The following is a 15,899-nucleotide window of genomic DNA, read 5'->3' on the forward strand; positions in this document are numbered from 1 at the left end:
TATATACTCACCAAACACTAAGATACACATTGGATAAAGTGTGTCACAATGAGCCACTGATTACCAACTACCACACTTCAAAATTAATGTTGCTTCATGGAAGTTCAGCTAATAGTGGACTGTATTTTACTTTTAAAAAAGAACATTGCATACCTGAAAGTCCATTCTCAGCATAGATATAGTTAAAAATGGAAGTTTAAATTGGTTCCTGAAAAACAACCCATGTGCTAAACAAAAGGACTATCATTAATCTGGGGTAAGAACTAAGTAGGTGAAATATATATTTGTTTATTGAGTATATAGATGTCTTATATAATTTGGGTTGTAATTTTGTAGAATATATGCTTCACATTTATCATAACAATGCTGCAGCTTCCTGCTACAACTGAAGGCATCATCATAGTTCCTTTTCCAAATAAAAATCTTAGCATTTATTTACCAGGCAGCAAGGGGATGCTGACTTCAAGTGACCTAAGGGAGGAACTATTCGAACCTCTTGGACCTTATAGTCTTTGGGAGCTCAAGGCAGTAGAAGCTGTTCAGTGGGGGCAGCAGCAATGAACCAGTTCCCTGTCCTGAAGCAATTCTTCTTGCGAGCCCGTAGATGTGAGGCTAACTTGTAAACTGCCATCTTAGGACTTAAGAAACTTCACACACCTTCTACATCCATTCACATCTCAAAAAGCTGAAACGCAGATTCGCTCTGTGGATGGCTATTTAGATGAATTAATTTCCAGTCACATTTTTTAAATGACATTAGGAAAGAAAACTAATGCATCCAAACCAAAGCTCTTGGATGTGTCTGCTCAAAACAATCAAAGTTTGTTTCTAAAAGTGATTGGAGAGCTGGGGGTGGTGAGGAGAGGGGTGGCAGAGGAAGAGAAATTCATACTTGAGACACTAATTGAATTGTATCAAAGACAAAAGATGGATGTCTAAAATTTACAAACAGAAGTATATACTTTTTAAGGTGTCTTGACTTTTTGAAAACAAATTTAATTAGGCATTTAGTAAAAATGACCTGTGGTTATTTAATCTGTTGGCAGATGGAGAGAATGTAGGGGGTATAGCGTGCGTGTGTGTGTGCATGGGCATGTAGCCGAGTGCATGTGTTGGCCAAAGACGGAAAAGCCTTGGAACTACAATGTTCTAATTTATAAGTAATATACCTGGATTCCAGTAGAAGCTCACTTAGTTAACCCTGGGCTGGTTCCTCTTTTGCCAAATTTGATTATAAAGCCAAGATCTCTTGATGAGATTAGGAATGGAGAATAATCTCTTTCCATGTGCTTTACAGCAGAAACATAGGTGTTCATTCACTTGAATTCTGTGACAATCCTCTTTGGAAACTTCTCGCTCACTGTAATTCGCACCAGGGTAGGAGTTTCAGAACTAAGAATCAGTTAGGAAGGCTTTGCTTTCATTGAGGTTTGGAAAATAGAAATTATCAAATGTTTCTTGGCAATATCACTTGGGCTGCTGTTGCATCACATTCCCCTGACTGGCATAAAAGTAGTTTAACTTTGGCATATTGGGCACTGTGTAAATAGGCACTGGATTTGGGTCTTCTGGTCCTAGGGCCAATTAATTTCAATAGTAATCTGTCCTTTTAGACAGATTTCTAGAAAGGGGTTTACAAGAAAGGAAAACTCAACTCTTTCCCTTCCACTTTTCTACCATCTCTCATTTTACAGTAATACACATATTAAGGTCCTTCTGGAAAAGCCATTTGAAACATCATATTTAGGCCCTTGACATCTGTATGTATGTGTGGGATGGGGACTGTGAGAGGATGGGAAGGTCTGCCTGGCTTTATTGCTTCATATTAAAAGTGAGCTTAGCAGCTATGTTATTTAACATGACCACTTTCTAGTCCAAGTTATAGAAACAATACGATATCATGCAAACAGGCTTCTGTTGCATACAAATCTGTTTTGATGCCCCCTGCCTTGTCTCTGTCCTTTCATTTTAATTTATGTGATTTTTTGAATCTGGTCACCCCATTAAAATCTAATAAAGCATTAATGTTTTCTTGTCTTCACTGAGCTAAGGCCTGCCTTGCAGGGTGCCAAAGTAGAAATTTATTACCCATTAGTGGATCTTAAGCTAAGAATATGAGAAACAACATGGATATGCTTAAAACATCCCAAATTCTCTCTCCTGTAATTTTCATCTTCTAACTTTCTCAAATGTATGTGCCCTACTTTCCTGATTTGCAGGCATTTATCCTCCAGAGATCTGTCTAGATACATGCGTGTTTCCCTGTCAATATTCTTGTCTAATAAACTTGCATCCAATTCTTTCATAGAAAGTGTTTCTATTTTTGAAAAGAGGAGAAAACATCTTCGACATGATCACCAAAAAGGGGGGAAGCTCACTTCCAAATCTGCCAACCTGTGCTTGCTGCTGCTTAAACTCCACCTGCAAACACTGCTGGGGAATGACACAGACGCCAGCTTCCCTCTAGCGCTCAGTCAGAAGAGCTGGTGGGATTTGCTTGCTTTTTGTACACAGTCTTCAGGAAATCTGGGAGGAAGAATCTCAGTGTTCCAATGGTTTCCTTCTTCTTCCCAAATTGCTGACGGCATCCTAAAGTGGTTCTATAACTCTCAGCTCCAAAGAGTATGCTGAGCAACTTACACATTTTTAAATGCTCACAGAAGGGGGGATTTCTGAACACCAGCATTGAAAAAGATTAGAGATGAAAATTGTCTTTTCCTCAACCTGGGAGCCATTGTGATACTGTTTAAATAACTTTTAACTAGGCAAAAGAACTCAGCTGACGTGTGAGCAGAAGGCAGAGGTTAGGGAAGCAAGCCTACCTCTTATGCTGTCACAAACTTCAACTTAACCTCTGCTCCAAGAGTTGGTAATGGTTCCAGAAAGTTGTGCTGATGGTGTATGTTATGGGGGGCTAGTTATTAAGGAAATGGGGGGAGCTCAGGCCTTGGAATTCTCCAGCTACTCCTCTTCCTCTTGGTTAAAATGCTTGTTGCATAACGCATTCAGCAGATACTCTCAGGCCGCCAGTGCCCTCAAATATTCAGAATGTTGGGTAGAATCAGTGGGAAAAGCAGCCCTGGGTTAGGGTACTTCTTATTTAAACAGATAAACTAAAATTACTCTTTAATATTTACCTGACTAAAATTAGATTTAATCTCTTAGGAAACTTGCAAGGGCCTTAAAAACAATATTTCAATTTCTTTATAGTCAACGGTCTCCTCAGTTATAAAGAACACTGAAAAATAGACATATTTCCTGAACAGTAAACTGACCAGACCCATGACAGTCTCCCTAATCAAGAGTAATATTTCCACTTGATTTTCAACTAGAGTAAAGCAAATAAGGTCTCCTGAGATCTCTTCCTGCCCACACACACGCAAGCAATTACTTGATTATTTTCCCTACAAGTGAACAGCATAATTTTGAACCCGTGGCACAAAAGTCAGTTGTAGTGAAATTATAGTCTGAGGTCCCAGCAGTAGCTTAATCTGAGAAGAAATCTGAAACAAAAAGAGCCTAGAAGACAAATAACAAATCACATGCAAATACCAGATGTTTATAGATGGATAGTCCTTACAAATTTAAGATCACATATTAGCCACATATTAACACAGGAAATCTCCCAAGAATTGAATGCATGTACGAGCCATTGACATCAAAGATTTCCCTCAAATAATTATTAGGCAGTATAAATGAAGGCTAATAGACCATTTTTAAAGGCGGTTAGCAACCAGCCCTCCTGGACCCGCCTGTGTGCGTGGGGACATTAACAGCCACAGTTGGGCTGCGGTGGAGGAGGGGTTTCCTTGAGTCTTGTGTTCTGCTTTGCGGCAGTGATGGCCGGATCGGTCTCCAAACTCTCTGACATTTTGTCACAGATGATATCCACAAGACGCTCAAATGTCTGCTTGACATTAATATTATCCTTGGCACTTGTTTCGAAAAATTCAAAACCTGGAAGAAACACACAGAAGCGCAGCTTGGTTATTTCATACCTCTGCTGAAATTGAATGGGACCTGGTTATGGTTTTGAATGGTGGTGAGGCGGCAGCAGCGGGTGGTGGGTTTAGTTTGGGTGAGAGATGAGAGGCAGGCATGAGTTGCCATTTGAGCCAATACTACTTGAGCCAACCATCTTGCTACTCATTAACCATGAACAAAAGGTATAAAGTGGAATCAGTGATGTTCACATTTTATTTTTCTTTATCAATTCATTTATGCCACCAGCATGGCTGAATAGACAAAAAAAATGTTCCATGGCAAGACTTAATGTTGCCATTACTAAGAATCCTCAAAACTGAGTTGGTCTTTGCCATGTCTTCCCTCAACTCCTGGCGCACCATGTAGCCTCTCACAATTGTTTCCAGGACTGTTGTTATTTGGCGGTTCTTTTTCTTTCCTCATTTCAGATTCTACAAAAATTATTAATTTTCATTTTTTTCATTAACTTGAGGCTTAGAAGACTGTGTGTGCATATTCTGCTGCAAAAGGGACCACCAAAGTCCAACATCATCCAGCCCTAACTTTTTTCATGTCAGCCTTGCTACTGCCCAGTAAAGGGTTTGAGGGTGGGCTTTTGGTGAATTTCCAGTATCTAACTGGACACGAGGTGGCACTAACGAATCATTGGATTTACTTTAAGCGTGCTTCAATCTCCTTTAGGATTTTTTTGAGTGGTGACAGCTAACAGCCTTCTGGGGCTTTGTACACCATTGCATCTCTCTGCTGGTGCTGAGTTTTCCATAGCTTCTGTTATCTGTCAGCAGCAATGTTTTTACCAACATCCGGGAAAAGGACACTTGATAAATTTCAAATGAGCTGCCAGAATTTCAGGAAGGTACAAAAAATGCAGTGACAGTTTCACACTTCTATGTGTCACTGTACCTGGGCGGAAGCAGCCTTAGTATGCTGCTCTGTACACAATCTTATCACGCTATTGTTTGCCTTCACATTCCACTGGCTGAGCTTACCAGTCAGTTGCCATGGCAACCTCCCCACTAGGCCAGCCAGAGATTGCTCTGGTCCATTCAGGGGACGTTGATTTAGGAGGTATTGGGCGGAACACACAAATGCTTTCCTAATCCATTCTGAATTTTACACCCTATAAATCCTTCTGGTTACATCTGGCCCTATCTCAGGGGAACCACATGGATTCAGAGTGATTAAATCATGTGATCTCATCCCAGCTCCTGGGGCCACAGGAAAAAAGAATGGACTAACATTTAGCAGCCATGTTAAAATCCCTGTGATAACCCAGAAATACTTATTTTCTTAAACAATATAGAAGGGTAGACAACAGAAAGCAATTTTCATGAGTTAAAATTTCTAATTTAGTTGTCATACTATCTATTTAGTTAGATGACTATGTCTGAGCTTGAATTTCACTAAGTACTGTGTACTTATTGTTAAAATCCAAGTGAATAATTGCAGGATTTGAGCTGAAGGAACATGAGTAAATTCAGGTACTATAAAATAGCAATGGATACTTCAAACCCTCTTTGGCTTGTATTTCTCTTTCATTTCTCTCTCTAGATAGTGCTCATATAGCTCTCTGACATTCTGCATTTCTTTACAGGAAAGGCTATCTGGCATTAACAGAATTCCATTAACAGAATCCTCTTTCCTAAAGTGTGCACAGTCTATAGGACCAGATCATTCACCCTTCAACAATTTGATTAGATTTTGGCAAGTATGGATCTAAGCTCTACCCTTATTACTAAGATGTCAGAACTATTTGCATCCTTGTGGGGATTTTCCAGTGCTAGCTGGAGGTACGACATGTCACAAGATACCAAGACCCCAATGAAGAAGTTAAGATCCCTAGAGGAAACTTGGGGGAACAAAATCCTGTAATTTGGCACAAAGATTTAATTTACAGTTTCAATTCTCTCACCTCTTCTGGTACCACTCTTACTTATCAGCATGATTTGGGAAGGCTTTGAAGGAGGGTATCATAAAAGATTTGGCCAGTGTGAAAAGACAGTAATCCACGCAAGCTTTTGTCAAATATAGCTCCTTTAATCCGGGCTTTGAGACACCCCATGATGCTGGTACACAACTTAAGGTCAGTAAAATGATCCTAGATCCAAGAGCTGGATGCTCTCATGGTCTCGACCTTAACCTGGAACCCCAGGAAGACATGGCTACTAAGGAGATAGTGTCCCAGGAAGATAACACCATATTATAACAGTACCCCATTTATCCAGCATGGCTGGAGAAGCAGGTACAATAATATGGGGAGAGGGATGGAATATCAGACAGAAGATATGGGATCTAGCCCCACTAGCAATACTTACTAGCTTTGAGACCATGGGCAAGTCACATTTTTCTTCTCATGTTCCTTGTTTATGACATTTGCCTTGCTTAGCTCGCATGGCTATTATGAGGCTCGAATGAGAAAATGTATGTAAAAGTGCCAAGCAAACCAGAAACTGCCATGATAACTCCAACAGAAATAGTAACAATTTGAGTGGTTACTACATAACAGGTACTATTCAAAGCACTTTATCCATTTTAACTCATTTTATCCTTAAGGTAGATGCCAGTGTTTTCTTCAACTAAGAAAATGGAGTCACAGAATAGCTGAGTACTTTGCTCAAATATTTACTTGTTCAGCCAGTAACGGTGAAGCTGGCACTTGAACTACTAACCTGGACACTCTCTTGCTCCTCCATATACCCTGCAGAAGCAAGGGACTATTTGGTTCCAATTGAATTGGAAGTTTTATGTTAATAATCATACTATATACCATAAACTTCCATCAATTTAAATAACTAGAAAATAATGAACTAGATTTAATACTGTCAGTGAAGCAAATGAAACATCTTTTCTTAATGATTCAAATGTACTCTGATATCTTGTGCCGCCTACGGTCCATCAAGGTGGCCATCAGGAAAGCTGCATCTCTATACAGAATTACAGATAGAAAAGGTTCTGGATATTAGGCTTCCTCTCATTGACCAGATATGCTGTTTGTCATAAAATGAGAAGTTCAGGATCAAAATCAACATCATCATCATTTTAGCATCTAGTTGTCTGGATTCAGGGCAAATGTGAGTCTACTGTGCAATAAATGATTCTCCATCCAGGTGAATCAATATCTTTGTTCAATCAAGTATGTGTGAGGCCATACACATCTCATGCCTATGTATGCCCATGGATTTTTAAAGCTCATGGCCTAAATCATAACCACAAATTCAAACACTTCAGCCTTTATTCTGCTAAGTCATTGTTGGATTTTATGGCCATACCTCCCAGTATCTCAGTATTTTAACTTCAAATATAGTAACACGATCTTGTTTTTAGAAATCTTTAACCTCCCATCCATACACATGGACATCAGTGGGAAGCCAGCACTTCAGTCAGTAATGCTTGGGAAAGAGTCTTTCTTATAAAATTTTGAAGATCATTTCCAATTTACTAGGTAGGCAGTGTGGTTCAGCAGATCAAATAAGTAGCCCAAGGTCACACAGCAAGCCAACTGTGAAGGCTGTCAGAGAGCTCCTGATAAATAGGTTACTGATTTAGCTTCCAGCCTTGGACACCTGTCCCTTGGACTACATAATCCAGTATTAATAATTTCTGTGAACACTTTCAATTAACCATAGAAATTCTGGTCATTCTTTCTCATTCTTCCCTCATCAAAATCCTAAATTCTCTCTGGCACAGGTAGCACTATTCCTGAGTTGGATGAGCTTTGCACTGTGGTCCAGTACATCTCTGTTTTAGGCTTTTTCATGCCCGATCTTGGAAGGATCACTCCTTCCCTTTCCGAAAGCCATTAGAGGCACTGCTGGACCCTAATCCATTTAGGGCCTCGTGCTTCAGTTTCACTTGATGCTAGGTCCTGCACAGAAGCTTGGAAAGATTTTGTGTGGAAAACATGTTAGTTATCCTGAGGAAAGAAGGGAAGAAACACCAAGCCATACTTGTGTCCTCTTCATGATGTGTATATTGTTGATGGAGCAGCAGAAAGGTGGTGAAAACCAGATTGCAATCTAGTGCCTGAGCGATATGATCCTACATCCTGACTTCATACTATTGGAGGTCTACCTGCATTAGAATCTCCTGAAGTGCTCAAACGCGTCTAAATTCCACGCAAGACATACTAAGCAGAATCACAAGGAGGAGATAGGGCCATAAATATGCATTTTTAAAAGGCTCCTTAGGAGGTTTCTTAAGTACATGAAAGGTTAAGATTCACTATCCTCTGTATATCCATGTTTATAGCAGCATTATTCACAATAGCCAAAAGGCGGAAGCAACCCAAATATCCATCTACTGATAAATGAATAAACAAAATGTGGTATATACATACAATGGAATATTACCCAGCCTTAAAAAGAGAGTTATGACACATGTTACAAATGGATGAACCTTGACAACATTATGCCATGTGATAGAAACCAGTCACAAAAGACAAATACTTTGTGATTTCACTTACATGAGCTACCTAGAGTAGTCAAATTTACAGAGACAGAAAGTGGAATGGTGGTAGCCAGAGGCTGGGGGGAAGGAAGCTTAGAGAGTTGTTGTTTAACAGACAGAGTTTCCGTTTTCCAAGATAAAATGAGTTCTGGAGATTGGTTGTACACCAAGGTGAATGTAATGCAGAACTGTACACTTAAAAATGCTAAGATGGTAAATTTTATATGTATTTTACCAAAACTTAAAGATTCTTCACAGAAATAAATGCCCCCATCAAGAAACAAGAAAAATCTTAAACAACTTTACACTTCAAGAAACTAGAAAAAGGAGAACAAAGCCCAAAGTTAGCAGAAGGAAGGCATTAACAAAGATCAGAGCAGAAACAAATGAAATAGGGACTGAAAAGACAACAGAAAAGATCAATGTAACTAAGAGCTGCTTCTTTGAAAAGATAAAACAAAATTGACAAACATTTAGCTAGACTCACCAAGAAAAAAAGAGGACATGCTATAATCAATACCACAGAAATACAAAGGATCATAAGAAATTACTATGAAGAATTATACATCAACAAATTAAACAACCTGGAAGAGATAGGTCAATTCCTAGAAACATACAACATACCAAGACCGAATTTGAATAGAAAATCTGAACAGACCAATTACTAGTAAAAAGTTTGAATCAGTAATCAAAAACCTCCCAATAAACAAAAGTCCAGGACTAGATTGCTTCTCTGGTGAAGTCTACCAAACATTTAAGGAAGAATTAATACCAATCCTTCTCAAACTCTTACAAAAAATTGAAGAGGAGGGAACACTTCCAAACTTATTTTATAAAGCCAACATCACCCTAATACCAAAGCCAGACAAGAATGCCACAAGAAAAGAAAATGACAGGCCAATATCCCTGATGAACACAGATGCAAAAATCCTCAAAAAAATATTAGCAAAATGAATTGAACAATACGTTAAAAGGATCATACTCCAAGATCAAGTGGGATTTATTCTAGTTGTGCAAGGATGCTTCAACAGCAGCAAGTCAATCAACATGATACACCACATTAACAAAATAAAGTATAAAGATCATACCATCCTCCCAATAGAGGCAGAAAAAACATTTGACAAAATTCAACATCCACTTAAGATAAACTCTCAACAAGGTGGAGATAGAGAAAACAGACCTCAACATAATAAATGCCATATATCTATGACAAATCCACAGCTAACATCACACTCAGTGGTGAAAAGCAAAAGCTTTTCCTCTAAGGTCAGGAACAAGACAAGGATGCCCACTCTCTCCATTCTTATTTGATATAGAACTGGAAATCCTGGCCAGAGAAATTAAGCAAGAAGAAATAAAAGGCATCCAAATCAGAAAGAAAGAAGTAAAACTCCCTCTTTGCAGATATCTGATATCATGTATAAAAAATCCTAAAGATCCTACCAAAAAACTGTTAGAACTAATTAAATTCAGTAAAGTTGCAGGATACAAAACCAATATACAAAAATGTTACATTTCTATACATCATTAGTGAACTATCAGAATAAGAAAACAATCACATTGACAATTGCATCAAAAAACATAATACCTAGGAATAAATTTAACCAAGGAGGTGAAAGACCTGTACACTGAAAACTATAAGACACTCATGAAAGAAACTGAAGACACAAACAAATGGAAAGCTATTCTGTGCCCAAGGATCGGAAGAATTAATATTGTTAAAATGTCCATACTATCCAAAGCAATCTACACATTCAATGCAATCTCTATCTAAATTCTAAGGGCATTTTTCACAGAAATCAAACAAACAGTGATAAAATTTGTGTGGAACCACAAAAGACTCCAAATAGCCAAAGCAATGTTGAGAAATGAGAACAAAGCATGGAGGCATCATGTTGCCTGATTTCAAACTTTATTAGAAAACTACAGTAATCAAAACAGTATGGTGTTGACATAAAAACAGACACATAGCTCAATAGAACAGAATATAGAGCCCAGAAAAAAACCCACAAAGGAACCAAGAATATACCATGGGGAAAGGACAATCTCTTCAATAAATGGTTTTGGGAAAACTGGACAGCCACATGCAAAATAATGAAGCTGGACCACTATCTTACACCATATACAAAAATTGACTCAAAATGGATTAAAGACTTGAATATAAGACCTGAAATCAGAAAAATCCTAGAAGACATACGCAGTCAACTCCTTGACATCAGTCTTGGCAATGGTTTTTTAAATCTAACTCCAAAAGCAAAGGCAACTAAAGCAAAAATAAACAAGTGGGACAATATCAAACTAAAAAGCTTCTGCATAGCAAAGAAAATCATCAACACAATGAAAAGTCAGCCTACTGAATGGGAGAAAATATTTACAAATCATATCTGACAAGAGGTTAACAACCAAACTATACAGAGAAATCATACAACTCAATAACAGAAAACAAACAGTCTGATTAAAAAATAGGCAGAGGATCTGAATAGACATTTTTCCAAAGAAGACATCCAGATGGTGAAGAGGTACATAAAAAGGTGCTCAACATCACTAATCACCAGGGAAATGCAAATCAAAACCACAATGAGAGAACACATACACCTGTTAGAATAGGCATTATCAAAAAGACAAAGGGAACACTTGTGCACTATTAGTGAGACTGTAAATTGGTGCAGCCACTATGAAAAACAGTATTGAGTTTCCTCAAAAAATTAAAAAATAGAACTACCATATGATTGAGCAATTGCACCTCTGGGTATTTAGCTGAAGAACATAGAAACACTAATTCAAAGATATATGCACTCTTATGTTCACTGCAGCATTATTTACAACAGCAAAGATATGGAAACAACCTAAGTGTCCACTGATGGATGAATGGGTAAAAAAGATGTGATGTGTGTGTGCATACACACACACACACACACACACACACAAAGGGATATTATTCAACCATAAAAAAGGAAATCTTGCCATTTGCAACAATATGGATGGACCTTGACAGCATATATGCTAAGTGAAATAAGTCAGACAGAGAAAGACAAATACTAGATGATCTCACTTATATGTGGGATCCAAAAACAAAACCCAAACAACAAATGAGCTCATAAATATAGAGAACAGATTGGTGGTGGCTAGAGACAAGGGAAAAGGAGTGGGTGAAATGGGGTCAAAAGGTATAAACTTCCAGTTATAAAATAAAAAAATAAAAAGATTCACTATCTTCATACACTGTTGATGGCAATGTAAGATGATCCAACCTCTTTGTTTAACCAGGTGAGGAACTACCAGACTGTTTTCCAAAGAGTTACTGTATCACTCAGCAGGTCCAATTTTAGGTACATACCCTAAAAATAAAAATATATGTCCACGCAAAAGCATGTATACAAATGTTTATAGCAGCAAGGGTTATAATAACTAAGAAGTGGAAATGGCCCAACTGCTCATCAACCGATGAACGGATAAATAAAATGTGGTATGTCCATACAGTGGAATATCATTTGGCCATAAAAAGGAATTAAATACTAATACATACTACAACACGGATGAACCTTGAAAACATTATGTTAACATTATGCGAAGAAGTCAGACACAGGATTACATATTGTATGATTCCATTTACATGAAATGTTCAAAACAGGCAAATCTATAAAGACAAGAAGTAGATTAGTGGTTGCCTAGAGCTGGAGTTGGGGGATATGAGGAGTGAATGCTAATACACATGGGATTTCTTTCTGGGGCGATGCAGATGTTCCAGAATTGTCGTAAGATTGTACTGCTCTGTGAATACACTAAGAACTAATTAATTGTACACTCTAAATGGATGAATTGCATGGTATGTAAATTATATCTCCATTAAGGCTATTACATATATATATGTTTAAAAGAATCACTGTCCTAAATTAATCAGAATGTGGGTTGTCCATAAGAGATCTCTTTAGAAGGAAATCCCATGCTGTACTGGGGAAACCATTGCACTGACTGACAAAATTCTCTATCAGAAAATATCACCTCATGCCCAACATGAACCCTTCATACAGGTACTTAAGTCTATTGTTTTTTCACTGGCCTCAGTAGAGATGACAGAACAGCTGCTTATCTGGGAGGATGTTCTAATACATTCTGGTGAGGATGAGGAACACGAACCTCACTCAGCCTGGCTTGCTGGCACTGTTCTCTCCACTTCCCTTCCTTAAGTTTCTGTGAGTGCCAGGTCCCAGAGAAATCATGCTTTTTCAGACCAGTACCCACAGGGCAGCAGGCAGGTCATTTAGGCTGAAAGCATGCTGCTCATTGAGGTGGCAGGCTCCAAGCTGTCACTCTGGCGCTTGAAGAGTTGAAATGTCACAGCACCCCACGAGAGACTCCATTCCTCTTGTGATTGCACTGCATTAACAGTAATAATCACAGCTCCAATATCTCAGCCTTTTTCTCCAGTGCATTAGAACACCCTTATAGGCAATACTTTATTTATTCCCACATGTCAATGGCTATGCCAAGTTAAGATGCCGTCTGTTTTTATAAAATGCTCTGAGGAATTGTTTCTTTCTCTACCCTGGGAAAATCCTAAATGCCATTTAGGGCACTCTGACTGTTTTCAACTTCACTTTGAAAGAAAAATCACAACTCCTTTTGCTTCTATAGAGGGAAAGCAGCTACTAAAATCATACTACAGTAAATCATTTTTATCTCTAAATGTTAAAAATCTATGATCTGTCCTTAGGTTTCTATTCTCACACTCCTAAATAGACTTTTTATTTCCAGATTTGAGTTGCAGTTCCAATGTCTGTCTTCCCTTTCCTGTGGAACTGGATGAACCAGAGCAGCCAGGAAAGGTCACTCTGGTGCCAGGTGGGTGACATTTGGGCCAGAATTTGAGATTGCTGAGCAGCAGGACAAGCTGGAGAATTTGCTTGTCTCATGCTGGGCCCCATCCTGGAGATAGACTTCAGGAGGAGGAATTCATATGAAATTTGACCCACTGGCCTGAAGAAGGGCCACAGAAAGCTGACCAGTGCTGGAGAGAAGCAAGAACAGAAGCTCAGCCAAAGGTGGTGTTACTAAAGTAAGTGGTCAAGTATTCTGGTCTTTGAGTCCTTGGCTTTAGCCAGGACTGACCACATGGCAGCTTTCTGCTGCCTCGTCAGGATGCTGAAACTATGCAAGGGTTGTTCTATGGCCTTGACAAATCCTGATCAATGTAGAGGATGCCCTTCCCTTCCCTTTCCAGACATGAGCTTAATACTCTTCATATGTGGGAAAAGCTCAGCTTCAGCATGACAGGGGAAAAGAAGCTGTCTGAACTTGCTGGTATAACAGCTGCCCATGCTACAACTCATCATTCTCGGCTGAACAAAATTTAAACTCCACAGCCTGTCATTCATGCCCCACCTTATTGACATTCCCTAGCACAATCCTCTCCCAGACATACACCCACACATTCCAATTTCTCCACTTCAGCCAAGCTTGTCCACTTCCCGTCTGTCAGAGAGACGTGACACAAGCCCTTTGTAGCTTTGCCCATGTGAGTTTCCTCTTTAACCGTTGTCCCGCATCCTTTCTCTCTTCCCAATCAAACTTACCTTCAAGACAAAAATTGTGTGTGTTACAGTTCGTCCCCAAACTTTTAAACATTTTACTTTGACCCAACCTTTAAAAATCCAGACTTTTTTTTTTACATAAAAATTCAGATTTCTAGAGTGATATCACCATGACGGCAACATAGGTCATTCCTGACTTCATTCTCCCTTCACAAGGAGAACAACTGACAACTATTCATGGAAAAGACACCACTGAGAGAATTTTAGGACATGAGAGAGAGGCAGAAGCACCTCCCTGCACTGCAGACACCAAGACAGACCACATTAGAAGGGTAAGAGAAGAAGCTTCATGCTGACCACATTGCCCCTCTCCCAGGCTGTCGCAGCACTATGCTCAAAGGTCTCTCTTGAGCCTACAGTGGGAAAAGAGAGCCCAGGGTGGACCTTCAGTCCCCCAGCATTGTGGGTCACTTCTCAGAAGCCTCCACTCTGGTTTTGACCCATAGGAATTACGGGGAAATCTACATGGCTCAACCACTGAAGATCTGACTGTGATGGAGAAAGCTTGCAACAGTCAGCACTCAGATCTTGGAAGACTGAGTTCCTACCTGCAACACCCAAGTAGCAGTCCAACCCAGCAGCTTTAGTCATCTGCAGAGTGAACTGACAAGGGAACTCAGTTTGGTATGGGTCTGCTTGAATTGGGTCATCAAGAAAAGAGTTTGTCAGCCCTGCAACCTGGCCTACCCCTGCCCTGTCTGGGGAGCCGAGTCATGGCCTGTCCCCACCTGCCCAAAGAGGCTGGTCAGAACACCTAGAAGCTACATAGCCCAACAATGCTTGAGCAGAGAGTAAGGCAGGCAGGTCTAATCATCTGCAGAGCAAAGCCAGTGGCCCTGTTTGGTTAGGGAATTTGGGACATAGGTCAGCTTTAATCAAGACCACAAACAAAATACCTTGTCAGCCTTAGAGCCAGTTCTCACGCTTTGCCTGGGCTAGAAAAATAATTCATAGCCTGGCCCATTGCCGAATACAGCCTTCAGCCCCCCCAACCAAGGAACCTAACCAGAGCACATAGGAAGCTGCATAGCCTATCCAACAGCCCTGCTACAGTGACACTTGCATAGAGAGCACAGCCCATGGCTATCCCCATCTGCAGAGCAAAACCAGTGGCCCAATTTGGCTGGGGAATTCAGTGCACAGTCTTGCCTGATTCAGGTTTCCAAACAATGAGCTGTGCAGCTCCTGAGTCCCATCCTACTGCCCTGCCAGTCAGAGAAGCTAATTCATAGTGCCGTCTACTGCTGAGTATAGTATCCAGTCCCAACCATCTAATAACCCAGGGAAATGCAGAACCCATCCCATAGCCTCACTTGGGCAGGAAACCAGGCCAGCAGTCTTAGCCAACTGTTCTCAGTCAGCAGCACCCCCCAACCCCCAACCTCACAGCTTCAGCTGTAGTCTCACAAAATAGACCCTGATAGCAAGCCCCACCTTTCCAACGACATTACCAGCAGACATGTCCAGAAACCCAAACTGAGCTGACTAGTGAAGAACTGTCTCTGCCAAAGAGAAGCTGTTAAGTCTGGAAGAGGAAACTGCTCACTCAAATGCGCAGATACCAATGTAAGGAATCAAGGATCACAAAAAATCAGGTAAACATGACACCATTGAAGGAAACTAATAAAGCTCCAACAAATGACCCTAAAGAATTGGAGATTTAGAAACTGTAAGATAAAGAATTCAGAATAGTCCTCTTAAAGAAGTTTTGTGAACTATAAAACAGACAAGTAAACAAAATTAGGAAAGCAATGCATGAACAAATCAAGAAATTCAACAAAGATATAGAAACCCTTAAAAAACCTCCAAACAGAAATCTTAAAGCTGAAAAATATAGTGACTGAATTGAAGAATTCAATAGAGAGCTTTAAAAGCATA

At 39.7% G+C, this 15,899-nt stretch overlaps 1 protein-coding gene across 1 annotated transcript in view; it reads right to left on the reverse strand.

The window, feature by feature from the left end:
* Positions 1-3,769: 3,769 nt before the first annotated feature.
* The window catches only part of RAB3C (RAB3C, member RAS oncogene family), a 241,904-nt gene continuing 229,774 nt past the window's right edge, over positions 3,770-15,899 (reverse strand). Inside the window, exon 4 of the mRNA XM_046672482.1 lies at positions 3,770-3,957. Coding sequence (XP_046528438.1) covers positions 3,770-3,957 — 188 coding nt within the window. The remainder of the gene's footprint in view (positions 3,958-15,899) is intronic.

The sequence above is a fragment of the Equus quagga genome, chromosome 9 (genome assembly GCF_021613505.1).
Source record: "Equus quagga isolate Etosha38 chromosome 9, UCLA_HA_Equagga_1.0, whole genome shotgun sequence".
NCBI lineage: Eukaryota > Metazoa > Chordata > Mammalia > Perissodactyla > Equidae > Equus > Equus quagga.